Source organism: Coffea arabica, chromosome 3e, assembly GCF_036785885.1.
Source record: "Coffea arabica cultivar ET-39 chromosome 3e, Coffea Arabica ET-39 HiFi, whole genome shotgun sequence".
Classification (NCBI taxonomy): Eukaryota; Viridiplantae; Streptophyta; class Magnoliopsida; order Gentianales; family Rubiaceae; genus Coffea; species Coffea arabica.
The window spans coordinates 7452850-7468571 of NC_092315.1; the positions used below are offsets into that span (position 1 = coordinate 7452850).

Consider the following 15722-nt stretch of genomic DNA (forward strand, 5'->3'; position numbering starts at 1 on the left):
GGAAAACACATAAAGAAAATTTAATTTACTATAAATTTAATTTTTTCCATTTAAACAAGTGCATCTATAATGCAAATCCTATGTCGGCAAGGTGGTAAAAATCACAAAAAATATATATATAATTAACATAAAAAAAGTAAAAGAAAAGTCTATATAACCATCTTTTGCTATTTTCATCAGTTCTTCGTTCAACCAGGGTTTTGATCAAATCATGTGAATGTGATCTTATATATCTTATCCTTGATCAATACAAAAGATTAACATATTCCTTGCCTTGTTCTAGTATTAACTCAGATAGTAGCCTTGTCAATTGTTGATTAAATTGGTCAAATAAGTCAAACTGTCCAAAGTTTAATAACACTTCCCGCCGCGTTCTTCCCTTTTCTCCTTTCGTTCTCCATTTCCCACACCTTTATCCTCTACGGCCAAAATTAAACCAATAATTAGAATTTATACAAATGCAAGTAAGAAGACTGGAAGTGAGTTTTATACTAGAGAGAGATGGATAAGAAAATAAGTTTGGAATCTAAAAAGATAAAGAGCTATTCATTTTATTGTTATATTACTTTTGACTGTGACATCCTTTTGCTTGTGTCATCTGGGGACATACATTACATTTCTAACTTTGTATGAAATGGAAAACAATTAATCAAGGATTTTTCATCATAGCTAACCATTTTTCAATATATGAATTTGAAATTGATTACATCAGTGCATCTTTAATTAAATTGCAAGGAAAATAAGATTGGGAAAAACAAAATCTTGTTCATCTAATTTTTTGAAATATTAACTTAATTTTGCTAATGAGTCATCTCTTTGAAAAGCCAGGATATGATAGATAGTGCTGGATCCATGACATATTTCCTAATTAGTCGTCTTTTTCCAAGTATCAAAGATAATAGATAGAAAACATTACGATTTATAAATTATAGTTCTTCGTTTTAAAAATTTATGAACTGGGTTTTCTTGAATATATATATATATATATATCTATGTGTGTATATCTATATAATTTAGGAAAAGATTATAATTTTGGATTATTCATTTTAAAATTCATTTGCTTTACTTTTCTACAATAGATACCCTCTTTTTTGCACTTTGAGTAGAATATATTGTACAAAAATTATTATGATGATATTTGAAATAATTCAAAAGTAGACTAAGTTAACATTTCTATTCCATTCTATATGTTGTCACTTTTTTTTTGCTTAATAAAATTTGGGACAAGAATATCTATCTTTTGTAAGTGATAAAAAATTTTGCATTACTAGGTAGATGGTCAATGAACTAAAGTACAACGAATACAACTCAAATTGTTTCATGCAGCAAATATTGACAATTTATACTATAGTAGATTAATAAGCTTTTTGTCACCAGAGAGCACATATGGTAACAATACTTGAAGAATCAATGAGAATTCTTAAAAGCTCAAGCTAATAATAATGTTGACTATGAATATTGTGATTCAAGCAAATCTATGGTTTTCTAGTTAACATTCAGTAGCAGTATCATGACAAATAAATGAATATAAAAATAGGAACTTAGACATTTCACAATTTTTTCATACAACTCATTAGATAATTCATTATAGAATAATATTTCTGCTAGTTGCATATTAGCCTATGGTCAAAACATAGTTTAGGTAAATCTATTGATTGATAAAAAAACTATTTGTGTCACACTTTCAATATCAACTAGTTGTCCAAAATCGATAAATGAAGAATTCTCAAGTTGTTGCACTAATACATTCCAATGTTCATTACCCATAGTTAAATTTTTATTGGGCACAATATCCATTAACCCATAATCCTATATCATATATCTTTCATGATCAGACCATCTCTTGAAAAGCAGCAAATCTGTTTAGTATTAAAATTTCAATGTGTGAGAAGGTGCTGTGAGAATCTGGCAAGAGAGAATCTGCAGGGCATACCTCAAGTGCGGGTAGGGGGAGAAACAAGTTGGGCAGGTGGCTGTGAAAAGGTATGGAACCAGCTATGGAAAATGAGGATTAAGCATAAGCAAAAGTTGTTTTTATGGAGGTGCTTACACCAAACATTACCAGGAAGAGAAACCATTTTTAGAAGAATTGGAAAAGGTGACCTGATATGCAAAACATGTGGGGACAACAGTGAGACAATAGAACACATTTTCTTCCATTGCAGAAAGGCAACACTGATATGGCAAATGGCTCCATTACAGTGGGATGGACTGACGGAATATACAAGTGATTTCAGAAGGTGGTGGACCATGCTGATGGAGGTGAAGAGCCGTAAGGATGGAATGCAACATATAGCATTGACTGTGGAAATTTTGTGGCAAATCTGGAAAGCAAGGAATGAAGTTGAATTTGAAGAGAAACATAAGCATCCCATGACAGTAATTACCAAAGCTGTAAAGGAGTGGGAGGAATTCCAAAAAGCCCAACAGATAGAGCAGCAGCTGAGCATCTCAGAAACAGAGACAACAGAAGTCCAGGATGAAATGGTGGGGGAGAGTGACAATATGCGGACCATATCTATTGCAGTTGGCCAACATACTGAAGGGCAGAATATGGGAATTGGCATCACAGTACAAAACACTCAAAGCCAGATATGTGCGGCCTGGGCATTGAAGGAGAGGAGCACTGGTTCTGTTACGTTGGATTATTTTGTGGCGCTACAACTAGCTCTATGCAAGATAATGGCACAAGGTTGGCAGTACATTAAGATTCTACTATCATGCTCTCAGGTTTTACAATTGATAAAATGTCAAGCTTCAAGGGACATGTGTATGGCAGGCCACCTGGAGGACATAAGACACATCAGTTCTTTGTTTAGGAGATGCTCATTTGATAGCCTACCTGTTGAAGGTAATAGCATAAGTAAGAGATTAAGTAAGCTAGCAATGCACTTTCACTTTGATGAGGAGATTCTAGACCCTCTGTGTCTTAGTACACTTTTGTAAAGTCCAAATTGAGCCCTTGCTCATATATTGTACTATCCTTTTATTTGCAATAAAATTTCTATCGTTTCTGAAAAAAAAAAAAAAAGAGAAGGTGCTCTTTCATTTGTCTGGCATTTAATTCAATGCCAAATTGAGGTTCTAGGTCTTGGGCTGTGATCACTTTTAAAATCTCCCAGGCAAATAAATGCAAAAGTTGTGGGCTATGATAATTTTTCTCTATAACTTCAAATTCATGTAGGCAAAAGTAAAGACTATGATGCCTATTGTTTCATCCTCTTGACGGGTTTTTACTTTAAGTGCAAGTTTAATTCCGAATTTACACCCGTTGGACTGCAAGTATACAGGTCGCAATTGTAGTACGAGATGTGTATCGGGTCGATCCCACGAGGAGCAATTTAAAATAATTATTAGATACTAATTTACTCTATTATTTAGACTCACAATTAATTTGAGCAGAAACTTCAGATTTTAATTCAACTACAAAAATTCTTAAATAGATAAATGCAATATCTCAAGGGGAGTAGAATTCACTAAATATTAAGATCTAGGGATGTAGATTCCACTTATGACACAAAAGATCTAAAATGAATTAATTCAACACTTGTTACTGCTCTTGTTTAACCAAGGATTCATTTCCAGAAATACCAAAATCACATTCTCATGATAATAATGGGTTAAAACAGATTAGTTTGTCCTAATCTCTTGGTAAATACTAAATCTGTTCTTATTCACACATGAAATGCAGATTTCATCCACTTGAATGTATTTCTATTCTCATGAATATACTACTCAAGCTCTACTTGTGTCATTCCATTATTTTTACCATTTCTCAATGAATAAAAATAACTATAAACCTGCTATTGGTGATCAAGCAACAACAAGTAATCCAACATACACAAGTAGATAAGTTAATACAAGACATAACAAGAATGAATAACAATCACTTCATATCATTTGGCCATAAGCTTCATCTACTCCCTAGATAAAGAAAATTAGCTACTCATGAATGATAAAACACTCATAACTTCATTAATGTAAATCATCATGAATTACAAATACAAACAGAGTAAAGAAAGTCTTAGCCAAGATATGGTGAAGCCTTCCAAAAATCTCCTTTGTCTTGAACTTAGATGATTACAAGATGAAATCCCAATTGCCCCTTGCAAGTCCTAAGTAGAGAGAATATGTTTTTCTGTAAGAAGCTAAGCTACGAATGGATCCCAGACCTCTCCCCATATTTCTGCATAAAAGGTGGTAGAAATTCCATTCCTCTCACTTCATAATTTCCTCCACTCAGATTTTGTAAAAAGAAGTCAAAGATATGATGTTTCCTTTTGTCCACACTCATTTGGTCTTCTCTTTTATTGCAGAAGCATGTGCACCGAATTCCCTTGCATCTTATAGCTGGAAAGTGGTATGAACACAAGAGAATTGACTGAGTCAAATTGCAGAATTTCGGCTATAAAACGCGCCTACACAAAACGCGGCATAACTCGCGTTTTGTCTACTCGCGTTTTCACTCTGGCCTTATTTCAACTGCAATTTTCTCCATGATGCAGGCCGAACTAGCTTTTGTGCAAAACACAAAAGTTGTAGCCCTTTGAGTTAGCTTTCCAATGCTTCAAGAATCATCCAAATCGGAGCTTTGTAGCCTGAGATATGATCGAAATATTGTCACCTGTTCAAACCTCTGTTTTAACTTCCGACCACAGAATGCAGCTTCTGTATTCCAACGTTTTGCCCATGAAGATGGCAGAAATGGATTTCGATGTCTTCATACGAATTGTAGGTCTCTTTCTTAGCTTTAAAATGGTATAAAGATCACCTCAATCTGATAAGTGTAGCTCCAGATATGGTCAAAATACTGAAGAGTGTCAAAACTGACTTGAAGTGCAATTCTTCATTTGAACGTTTTTCACTTCATTTTTCTTTTCACCACTTAATTTCATCACCAAATCTCTATTTTTCACCTCATTTGCCATCCTTTGGTGATTGAGTCATCATTCCTGCATAAAAATGAAGGTTTTACCATTAAAATCACTAAAAATGCAATATTATCCACTTTTACCAAAAATATATAATTTTACCAAAAACCTCTTTATTTTATTTATAAAACTAAATAATCAACTCAAAATTAACTAATAAAATGCACTTAAAAATACGTAAAATAAACTCTTATCAAATACCCCCACACTTGAATCATTGCTTGTCCTCAAGCAATATAAAATTCTAACCATCAATGATCCAAAAAAATTGAAAATAAACATATGTAGTATTCCAACTCCATTTCCTTGAATCAAGGTAAATAACTCTTATGTGATCTTTCCATTAAGTTCAAGTACTCATAATATCAAGCAAAGAAGAGCCAAGTATACCATAATTTTACCAATTCAACTCAACTTCTTATTTTTATCCAATTTCGCAAGCAAGCAACTCCTATAGTCAATAAAAATGCTAACTAATCTCATGATCAACTTCTTATTTTTCTTAAAGAGGGATTTAATTAATTTTTTTTATTTTATTTTTTATTTTTATTTTTTTATATTTTAAGGGTTAAATATTACTTAAGTTGTGAAAAATGCCTTTTGACGCGAAGATCAACATTTTTAGATGCAGATCCCCGGTTACTCAACATTTCACATACTCAAGTTGCTTTGCATACTCTTAATTCAAGTACCTTTTTACGCGAATGTCGACATTTGTAGATGCCAACCCCCGGTTACTCGGTATGAGAATCATTGGAGTCGAACAACCCTTTTTTTTTTTTTTCAATATATATATATATAATAAAATTCCCTCTAAGAGTAATCATGAGAAGAGTATGACACTTATTAACCATATTAATTTCTTATCTTATAAAATTAGATAAAAAGAAGAATTTTCATCAAATATACAAAATGTAGGCATAATTTTCTCCATTTTACTAGATATACTTTCCTATAGATGTAAAAATTATAATCACATAAAAATCATTTCCAAATTTCATGAGAAAAGAAGTATCAAAACCGCATATATTTATTTTAAAAGGATAAGTGACAACATTTTATTTATTTATTATAGTTAATAACATATATGTGTATAAGGTTTTGGAAAAATTTTGACAGAATCTCCCCTTAAAAGTGGACTAAAACTCCCTGCCAGCAACCACAAGAAACACCATTTAAGCACAAGAATTATATCAAACACAACTAAAACCACAAGTATCACACATATTTCTCCCCCCACACTTAAATTACACATTGTCCTCAATGTGTAGGGAAGAAATGAAACAAAAGAAGAAAAGAAAAGAAAGAAGTACTCCCCAAGTCAATGGCTGAGATCCTTATCAGCCACTAATCACGAACCACTGTCAAAATACAAGTACCTACCACATAGAAAACAGAAAAATAAAATGAAGTTAAACATCTTAAGTTCCACAAGTTAAGATAATTAGGCAAGCAAGTTCATCAACTAAAGATAGCTTCTGCAGTGTGCCAAGTCAGTCATCCCCCTCAGCATCATCGTCATCCTGTGCATCACGATTGGGCGGTGGATGAATGCCCAAATGATCTTCAATTCGGCTTAGACGATTCCTAACGTCAGCGAACTGGAATGCAAAGTCCTCCATATGATCAAAAAGTCGCTGCCAATTAGTTTGTGGTGGAGGAGGAGGTGGTGCTGCAGTAGAAGGTCCAGCTTCATCCCGACCATGTCTAGCCTTTTGTCTCCGCTCCTGAACAGGGCGTGGAATGTCTCCCGTGCCAATACCAAGGCGGCGAAGAGTAGTGATAGTCATCTCAGCACGTGGTGGAACATACTCCCGCCGCATGCCTTCCAAGGGAACCTCAAAACGGGGAAAGATTAAAGTCAGTAGACGAGGAAATGATAGTTTGAAGGAAGTTGTCTTACGCCTCGCCGTAGACCTAATGTGGCTGATGATGATGTTAGGCAATGAAATCCGAGCATATGGAGATGTCCGGTTATGGAACATGTAATCCAAGAAGTAGATATCGCTCTTGCGGACCTCCGTGTGCCCCGTCTTCTTTGGGATGACATTGTGAGCCATCATGTAAATGATAAGACGATGACGAGGTTCGAATACATTCGCCAATATAGTCTCCTTTCTGGTAGAGCGAAAAGGTTGGTACTCGAGACCAAACCTAGCCATGGCCAATGAGGGATCCCACCTCCTATTCGGGGGAACAAACTCCTTCTTCAAGTCTACTGGACGTCCGTCATCCATACACCCCAAAATAGCAGCCAAATCTTGCCGTGACAAGGTGATTCGTCTTCCACGCACCCAGGACTCAACTATTTCTCCACTATGGCGCGCCTTACTTTCAATGTTGGCGTAAAACTCGCGCACCAAGTCTGGGTAGTAATGGTTTGGAAGGGTGAGAATCGGAGCCCATCCTAGCTGAGCAAAAGCCTCTGAGATGTTGTACATCATCTCAACTGGTGGACTGACGTGCATCTCAAACAAAAACTCCAAATTAGCACGCGCCTCATGCCACTCCTGATTCCTGCGAGTGTTGAACCTAGCACTGTCAAATACCGATTTTTCCGCTCCACGGGAGGTGCCCTCACCAGGTCGACGGTTAATTGGTGGAGGAGAAGGTGAATTCTCCTCTTCAGTCACCTCCATCTCTTCATTAACCTCCCTCTCCTCACTACTAGAGGATGAAAGTACCGCTCTTCTTCCCCTTGGCATAGTACCTAAAAAATATTTCAATTATCCACATGTACTACAACTCATTATTTGGCAACAAAAGTTCAGCATTAATCCAAATAACCTCAAATACAATTGCTCAAGTTCTAATCATTCAATGATCGTACAAGACATATTTTATGCCTAAAGTTGCCCAAAATCACCAAATTACACAAGATATGTATCAATTATAATTTAATTAGTGAAAATAGGAACAATTATGATTATAACTATTTAGAATTAACAATAATAATATGCTTTTAGCTATAATCATGTTTAGGCAAAAATTAAACTAATTAACTCACCAAATCAACCAAATTACTCACTATACACAATGCACATGCTTAAACATCATCAACTAACCATTTTTAACCATAATTTAACATCACCAATGGCTCGAAAACATCCTAGTTCCTTTTTCCAATTTCATCTAAATATAGCAATTGTGAATTTTAAAGTACTTGAAAACCAATAAATTGCTACATTTAAACATTTAAACATGCTTAAACAATCATAATAATCATGAATAAAATCAAAAATAGCCATGAACCTCATCAAATTTTCGAAATTAAAAGATGTCAGATAGCTCAGGATAAAAAATATGAACTTCTAAAATCAAAAGATTTGATGAAGAAACTTACCTCAATCACGTAGAAGGATGTTTGGTGATGCTAAAAATGCAAAAAAACCCTATGAAACAACCTCCAATTGACCTCCAATTGAAGAAATTAGAGTTTAAGAACCCTAACCTTCAATCCCTCAAAAACCTGATTTTAGGTGTTTTTCTTGGATTTTAATCGGTTAAAAAGGTTATATGAAGCTCAAAAGGTGTTGGGGTGATGATTTCTAGCAAGATTATGGAGTATAAATGAAAATTTGTGAGTTGGGTAGAAGGAAGAGGGAAAAACGCGGCTGGAAAAATTGGAGAAGTGAAGAAGAAAGGCTGAAATCGCGTTTCTGAAGGCTATATTCAGACACAGAAAACGCGACTAAAAACGCGCCTTCAACTCGCGTTTTTGAAGTCGCGTTTCCTGCACAAATCTTGCAGGAATGAAAACGCGACTGTGTTGGAAAACGCGACTTAGAGTCGCGTTTCTGAAGTCGCGTTTTTGAGTCTTGATCCAGGCTTGAAAACGCGACTTCCATTAAAACGCGACTTTAGGTCGCGTTTTGAAGGCGCGTTTTCTGTTCTGCAGGTGCAGAATTGAAAACGCGATTCTGAGAAACGCGACTTTTAGTCGCGTTTTCTTTGAAAACGCGTTTTCTGCTTCGATTTTTAGCAGAATTTCAACTTTTGAAAAATTACAAAAGGTACCCCAATGACTCAAAATGCATCATAGATCATTTGTTTGCCAATTTTAATGGCTGGAACAAATGTAAAACATTAAAAACATGCATTTTACCCCTTTATAATGAATCAAAAACACCTTTAACGCAAATCGAGGGGTTGAGTTGTTTGATCAAAGTTCGCCTTTTTTGTACTCAATTGGTCATCCTTGCCTTCAATTGCCAACCCTACATTACAAAAACAACAATTTAGCTAAAACATTGATTCAAACCACAAAATCACACCAAGTTAACAAATATAACCTAAATATTGGGTTGCCTCCCAATTAGCGCTTTTGTTTATAGTCGTTGGCTCGACTCACACATTCAGTTTCTTAAATTGAAGAAGAGTCGCCCAAAAGACATATGAGTCCTTTGGGTACGATTTCACCTGCCAAGTAAGGTTTCAATCGTTGTCCATTGACCTTAAACCTTTCATTTCTTGAATTTGCCACTTCAACCGCTCCATAGGGAAATACTTGAGTGACTTCAAATGGTCCAGACCACCTTGACTTCAATTTTCCTGGAAATAACCTCAGGCGTGAATTGAATAAAAGCACTTTTTGCCCTACCTGAAATTGTTTAGGAATAATGTGCTTGTCATGCCAATATTTGATCTTTTCTTTGTAAATTTTGGCATTTTCATATGCATGTAACCGGTGTTCCTCCAATTCACTCAGCTCAAGTAATCTCCTTCCACCTGCAAGATTAAAATCTATATTAATTGCTTTAATAGCCCAATAAGCTTTATGTTCAATCTCTACAGGTAAGTGACAAGCTTTTCCATAGACTAAACGATACGGCGACATCCCTAAGGGAGTCTTAAATGCCGTTCGGTAAGCCCATAGTGTGTCATCTAGCTTTGTAGCCCAATCCTTGCGTGATTTATTCACAGTTTTCTCCAAAATGAGCTTTATCTCACGATTAGCTAGCTCCGCTTGTCCATTGGCTTGAGGATGGTACGGGAGTGATGTCTTGTGCCTACAACCATATTTAAACAATAAGGAATCCAGTTGTTTGTTACAAAAATGTTTTCCTTCATCACTTATTATGGCCTTAGGTATGCCAAATCTACAAAAAATGTTCTTTTTAAGGAATCGGAGTACAACCTTAGAGTCATTAGTAGGTGAAGCGATTGCTTCTACCCATTTAGAAACATAATCCACTGCTACTAAGATGTACTTATTATTAAAAGAGCTTGGAAATGGTCCCATAAAGTCTATACCCCATATATCAAATAATTCAACTTCTAAGAAGGTAGTTAGGGGCATTTCATTCTTTCGAGATATATTTCCAGTTCTTTGGCATGCATCACAACTTTTAACATATTCCCGAACATCTCGATACATAGTTGGCCAATAAAACCCTGATTGCCATACCTTTGCCACAGTTTTTGAGGTGCTAAAATGTCCACCTGTTTCAAGGTTATGACAATGATATAAAATATTATGTACCTCGTTTTCGGGAATACATCTACGTACCATACCATCGGCACAATGTTTATACAGCAATGGTTCCTCCCAAAAGTAACTTTTGACATCATGTAAGAATTTCTTCTTTTGATGGTAATTAATTCCCTTTGGAATCTCTCCACTTACCAAAAAATTAGCAATATCAGCATACCATGGAGAATTGATAATTGCTAGGACAAACTCATCCGGGAAATTCTCTTGAATAGGAACTTGATCCTTGACTGGAATATATTCTAGGCGTGATAGATGATCCGCTACTAGATTCTCTGTTCCCTTTTTGTCTTTTATTTCCACATCAAATTCCTGCAATAAAAGAATCCACCGAATTAGTCTTGGTTTTGCATCTTTTTTATGTAACAAATATTTAAGAGCCGCATGGTCCGTATATATAATAACTTTAGATCCTACTAGATAAGATCTAAATTTATCCAAAGCAAATATCACTGCCAATAGCTCTTTTTCTGTGGTTGCATAATTGAGTTGTGCTTCATTTAGCAACTTGCTAGCATAGTAAATGACGTGCAACCGTCCTTCTTTCTTTTGTCCCAAAACTGCTCCAACCGCATAATCACTTGCATCACACATCAATTCAAATGGTAGTGACCAATCAGGCGAAGTTATAATTGGGGCCGAAATCAATTCCTTCTTCAACCTTTCAAATGCAACCAAACAATTGTCATCAAATTGAAAAGGAGTATCTTTACATAATAAATCACATAATGGCTTTACTATTTTAGAAAAATCTTTAATAAAACGTCTATAAAAGCTAGCATGTCCTAAAAAACTCCTTATCCCCTTGACATTGCTTGGGGGTGGCAATTTTTCGATGACTTCTATTTTGGCTTGATCCACCTCAATTCCCTTGGAGGAAATCTTGTGTCCTAAAACAATTCCTTCTTTTACCATAAAATGACATTTCTCCCAATTCAGTACAAGATTTGTTTCCTCGCATCTCTGCAAAATCAATTCCAAATTATGAAGACACTGATCAAAAGATGAACCATACACAGAAAAATCATCCATAAATATCTCCATAATTTTCTCAATATAATCAGAAAAAATAGCCATCATGCATCGTTGAAAAGTTGCGGGAGCATTGCATAACCCAAATGGCATTCTTCTAAAGGCAAAAGTGCCATAAGGACATGTAAATGTGGTCTTCTCTTGATCCTCTGGAGCTATAGCTATTTGATTATATCCTGAAAAACCATCAAGAAAACAGTAAAATTCATATCCGGCTATTCGCTCCAATAATTGATCAAGAAATGGTAGGGGAAAATGATCTTTTCTTGTTACCGTATTTAACTTACGATAATCGATACACACTCTCCACCCTACCACAAGTCTAGATGGAATTAATTCATCATTTTTACCCACGATTGTAGTCATTCCACCTTTCTTTGGTACCACATGAATTGGACTAATCCAAACACTATCGGAGATAGGAAAAACTATACCTGCGTCAAGCCATTTAAGAATTTCATTTCTTACCACCTCTTTCATGTTTGGATTGAGTCTTCTTTGTGTTTCCACCACTGGTTTGCAACCGTTCTCCAATAAAATTCGATGCATGCATATAGAAGGACTTATACCTTTAATGTCTGAAATTGTCCATCCAATTGCCTTCTTACGCCTTCTTAGAACTCTTAACAACTTTGCACACTGTTCATCATCAAGGTCAGCACTAACAATTACAGGTAAAGTTTTATTTTCTCCAAGAAATTCATACCTTAGATGAGTCGGAAGTGGCTTGAGCTCTAACTTTGGAGGTTCAATTTCTGAAGGTTGTGAAAACCCTTTTCCTTGGCCAAGACTTTCATACAAATTACCCCTTTTATAAGGTGCTTGAAAATCCAAGTATTTGGCCAATTCTTCAATTTCTTCACAAACATCTTCTTGCTTACCTAAACTCATTAAACAATACTCAAGAGGATCTAAGTCAAAGTTGACTTGACTCATCTCTTGGGTTAGTTTATCAATTGTGCCAATAGAATAAGCATGATCGGTAAAAGAAGGGTATTTTTCCATTTCATTCAAATTAAATTCTACCTCTTCTTCACCTACTTGAAACTTAAGCTTGCCATTTTTTACATCAATAATAGTACCTGCAGTAGCTAGAAATGGTCTACCTAGAATAATTGGCATAGATATATCTTCTTCCATATCTAATACCACAAAATCCACTGGAATGATAAATTTTTGAACTTTTATCAATACATTCTCCAACACTCCCAATGGATATCTAATAGACCGATCCGCTAGTTGCAAAGTGATATTAGTGCGTTTAAGCTCATGCAAACCCAATTGTCTAGCCACCGTTAAAGGTATTAATGATACACTAGCACCAAGATCACACAATGCCTTAGAAAAATCAACGTTACCTATGGTGCAAGGTATAGAAAAACTCCCCGGATCCTTCAACTTCGGTGGTAGCTTATTTTGAATAATTGCACTACATTCCTCCGTTAATGCTATTGTTTCGCAGTCTTCCAACTTTCTTTTTCTAGTCATGATTTCCTTGAGAAATTTCGCATAAGATGGAATCTGCAAAATAGCATCGGCAAAAGGAATGTTAATGTGCAATTGTTTGAAAAGTTTAACAAATTTTTCAAAATCTTTATCAAACTTATTTTGCTTTAATCTTTGTGGAAATGGAACCGCAGGGGGTATTGGAATGGTAGTGGAAGATGATGGTTGCTTTTCTCTTGGATTCTCCCGACTATTTTCCTCCACAATCGCCTCTTGGTTCCTCTGCTTTTCTTCTTGTTTTTCATTCTCATCTTTCTCAACTTCCTTCACTGGAGGATCTTCTAATTGTCTACCACTACGAAGAGTAATGGCTTTCACATGCTCCTTAGGATTGACCTCTGTTTTGCTAGGTAATTCTCCTTGATTTCGATTATTCAAAGAACTAGCAATTTGACCAATTTGGACCTCTACATTCCTGTACATTGTAGTGAGTTGGTCCAACCTTCCTTCTACTCGCTCAAATCTGTCCGAGGTAACTTTTGCAAGCTTTTCCACTGCCATCTCCCAACCAGGTTTAGTTTCAGCTTGTTGTTGCCTTGATTGAAATCCCGGTGGATTGGTTGGCCTTGGTTGATTTCCTTGATCCTTCCATCCAAAGTTTGGATGATTTCTCCACCCCGGATTGTAAGTATTCGAGTAGGGGTTATTTTGAGCATTACGATTGTAATTATTGACGAATTGTACCTGTTCAGAATCAACACACTCATTACTATCATGTTCACCTCCACATATAGAACAACATGCTACATGTGCATTAGATGAACTTGGACCAACTCCACCTTGTCTACTTAGCAATTTCATCACATTATTCATTTGAGCACTCAACATATTGAGAGTGTCCATTTCGATCATACCTGCGTGACGTCTTGTATTACCTCTCTCATTGGCCCATTGGTAGTTATTTGCTGCCATTTCTTCTATCAAATTATGAGCCTCTTGGGGTGATTTACCCATTAAAGCTCCACCTGCAGCTGCATCGATCATAGTTTTAGTAGAAAAAACTAAACCATTATAGAAGGTTTGTATGATTAACCATTCCGGCAGTCCATGATGTGGACATTTCCGAAGCAAATCTCTAAACCTTTCCCATGCCTCATATAATGATTCTCCTTCCAATTGGTTAAAACTAGTGATATCCATTCTAAACTTAGCAGTCTTACCTGGTGGAAAATACTTATTTAAGAATGCTCTTGATAGTTCATCCCATCCAGTGAAAGTATTAGGAGCATGAGAGTGTAGCCAAAGTTTGGCCTTATCTCTCAATGAAAATGGGAACAATCTTAGCCTTATGGCATCATCACTAACTCCATTCATTTTAATTGTATCACAAATTTCCAAGAATGTAGCCAAGTGTGTATTAGGATCTTCTACTGCATTACCTCCAAATTGAGATTGTTGAACCATTTGGATAAGTGATGGTTTAATCTCAAAATTGTTAGCATTTACCGTAGGCCTTACTATGCTTGTTTGAGATCCTTGTGTTCCCGGTAGAGTATAATCTCGTAGAACTCGCCTATTTGGGTCATTTTCGGCCATCTCTTCCGCAAATGGTAGTTCTATCAAAATTTCCTCTATCGGTTGCCAAATCTCTTGTTCCTCTTGCTGTTGTGTGTGCCTCCTTTGTCTATGTAGTGTCCTCTCAATTTCTGGATTGAAAGGTGCGACTTCTCGAGACTCCCGGTGCATACACTACAAACAGAAATAAGGGATATTATGCAACTTCAATGGTAAAAAAAAAACTGATTACAATACAAGATTAAATATAATCTAAAAAATAAAGCTGTCTAAATTAATAAAGATGATTAGGCTCTAATATTGCCGCTCCCCGGCAACGGCGCCAAAAACTTGACGGGTTTTTACTTTAAGTGCAAGTTTAATTCCGAATTTACACCCGTTGGACTGCAAGTATACAGGTCACAATTGTAGTACGAGATGTGTATCGGGTCGATCCCACGAGGAGCAATTTAAAACAATTATTAGATACTAATTTACTCTATTATTTAGACTCACAATTAATTTGAGCAGAAACTTCAGATTTTAATTCAACTACAAAAATTCTTAAATAGATAAATGCAATATCTCAAGGGGAGTAGAATTCACTAAATATTAAGATCTAGGGATGTAGATTCCACTTATGACACAAAAGATCTAAAATGAATTAATTCAACACTTGTTACTGCTCTTGTTTAACCAAGGATTCATTTCCAGAAATACCAAAATCACATTCTCATGATAATAATGGGTTAAAACAGATTAGTTTGTCCTAATCTCTTGGTAAATACTAAATCTGTTCTTATTCACACATGAAATGCAGATTTCATCCACTTGAACGTATTTCTATTCTCATGAATATACTACTCAAGCACTACTTGTGTCATTCCATTATTTTTACCATTTCTCAATGAATAAAAATAACTATAAACCTGCTATTGGTGATCAAGCAACAACAAGTAATCCAACATACACAAGTAGATAAGTTAATACAAGACATAACAAGAATGAATAACAATCACTTCATATCATTTGGCCATAAGCTTCATCTACTCCCTAGATAAAGAAAATTAGCTACTCATGAATGATAAAACACTCATAACTTCATTAATGTAAATCATCATGAATTACAAATACAAACAGAGTAAAGAAAGTCTTAGCCAAGATATGGTGAAGCCTTCCAAAAATCTCCTTTGTCTTGAACTTAGATGATTACAAGATGAAATCCCAATTGCCCCTTGCAAGTCCTAGGTAGAGAGAATATGTTTTTT

General features: G+C 35.5%; 1 protein-coding gene and 1 non-coding gene across 2 annotated transcripts; one reads left to right on the plus strand and one right to left on the minus strand.

Annotated features, from left to right (window-relative positions):
- Nucleotides 1–9294: 9294 nt before the first annotated feature.
- Nucleotides 9295–13461, minus strand: LOC140038344 (uncharacterized). The gene is made up of 4 exons (XM_072083676.1): nt 13090–13461; nt 11161–12975; nt 10339–10373; nt 9295–9940 (listed from the first exon to the last, which is right to left on the minus strand). The coding sequence occupies exons 1-4, from the start codon at nt 13459–13461 to the stop codon at nt 9295–9297; spliced, it is 2868 nt and encodes a 955-aa protein (XP_071939777.1).
- A 541-nt stretch (nt 13462–14002) lies between these two features.
- LOC113705173 (small nucleolar RNA R71) lies at nt 14003–14109 on the plus strand. The gene has a single exon (XR_003451821.2). It is a non-coding gene; the product is annotated as a small nucleolar RNA R71 (small nucleolar RNA).
- Nucleotides 14110–15722: the final 1613 nt, after the last annotated feature.

Bases quoted from the DNA above. Each gene is read 5' to 3' on its own strand.
- LOC140038344 (XM_072083676.1), bottom strand. From the start codon at position 13,461: ATGGCAGTGGAAAAGCTTGCAAAAGTTACCTCGGACAGATTTGAGCGA. The intron at 10,374-11,160 runs GTAAAGCCATTA...ACCTTGAAACAG, and splicing joins TTAAAGATTTTTCTAAAATA to GTGGACATTTTAGCACCTCA. The intron at 9,941-10,338 runs GTATGGCAATCA...ATATGGTTGTAG, and splicing joins CCTCAAAAACTGTGGCAAAG to GCACAAGACATCACTCCCGT.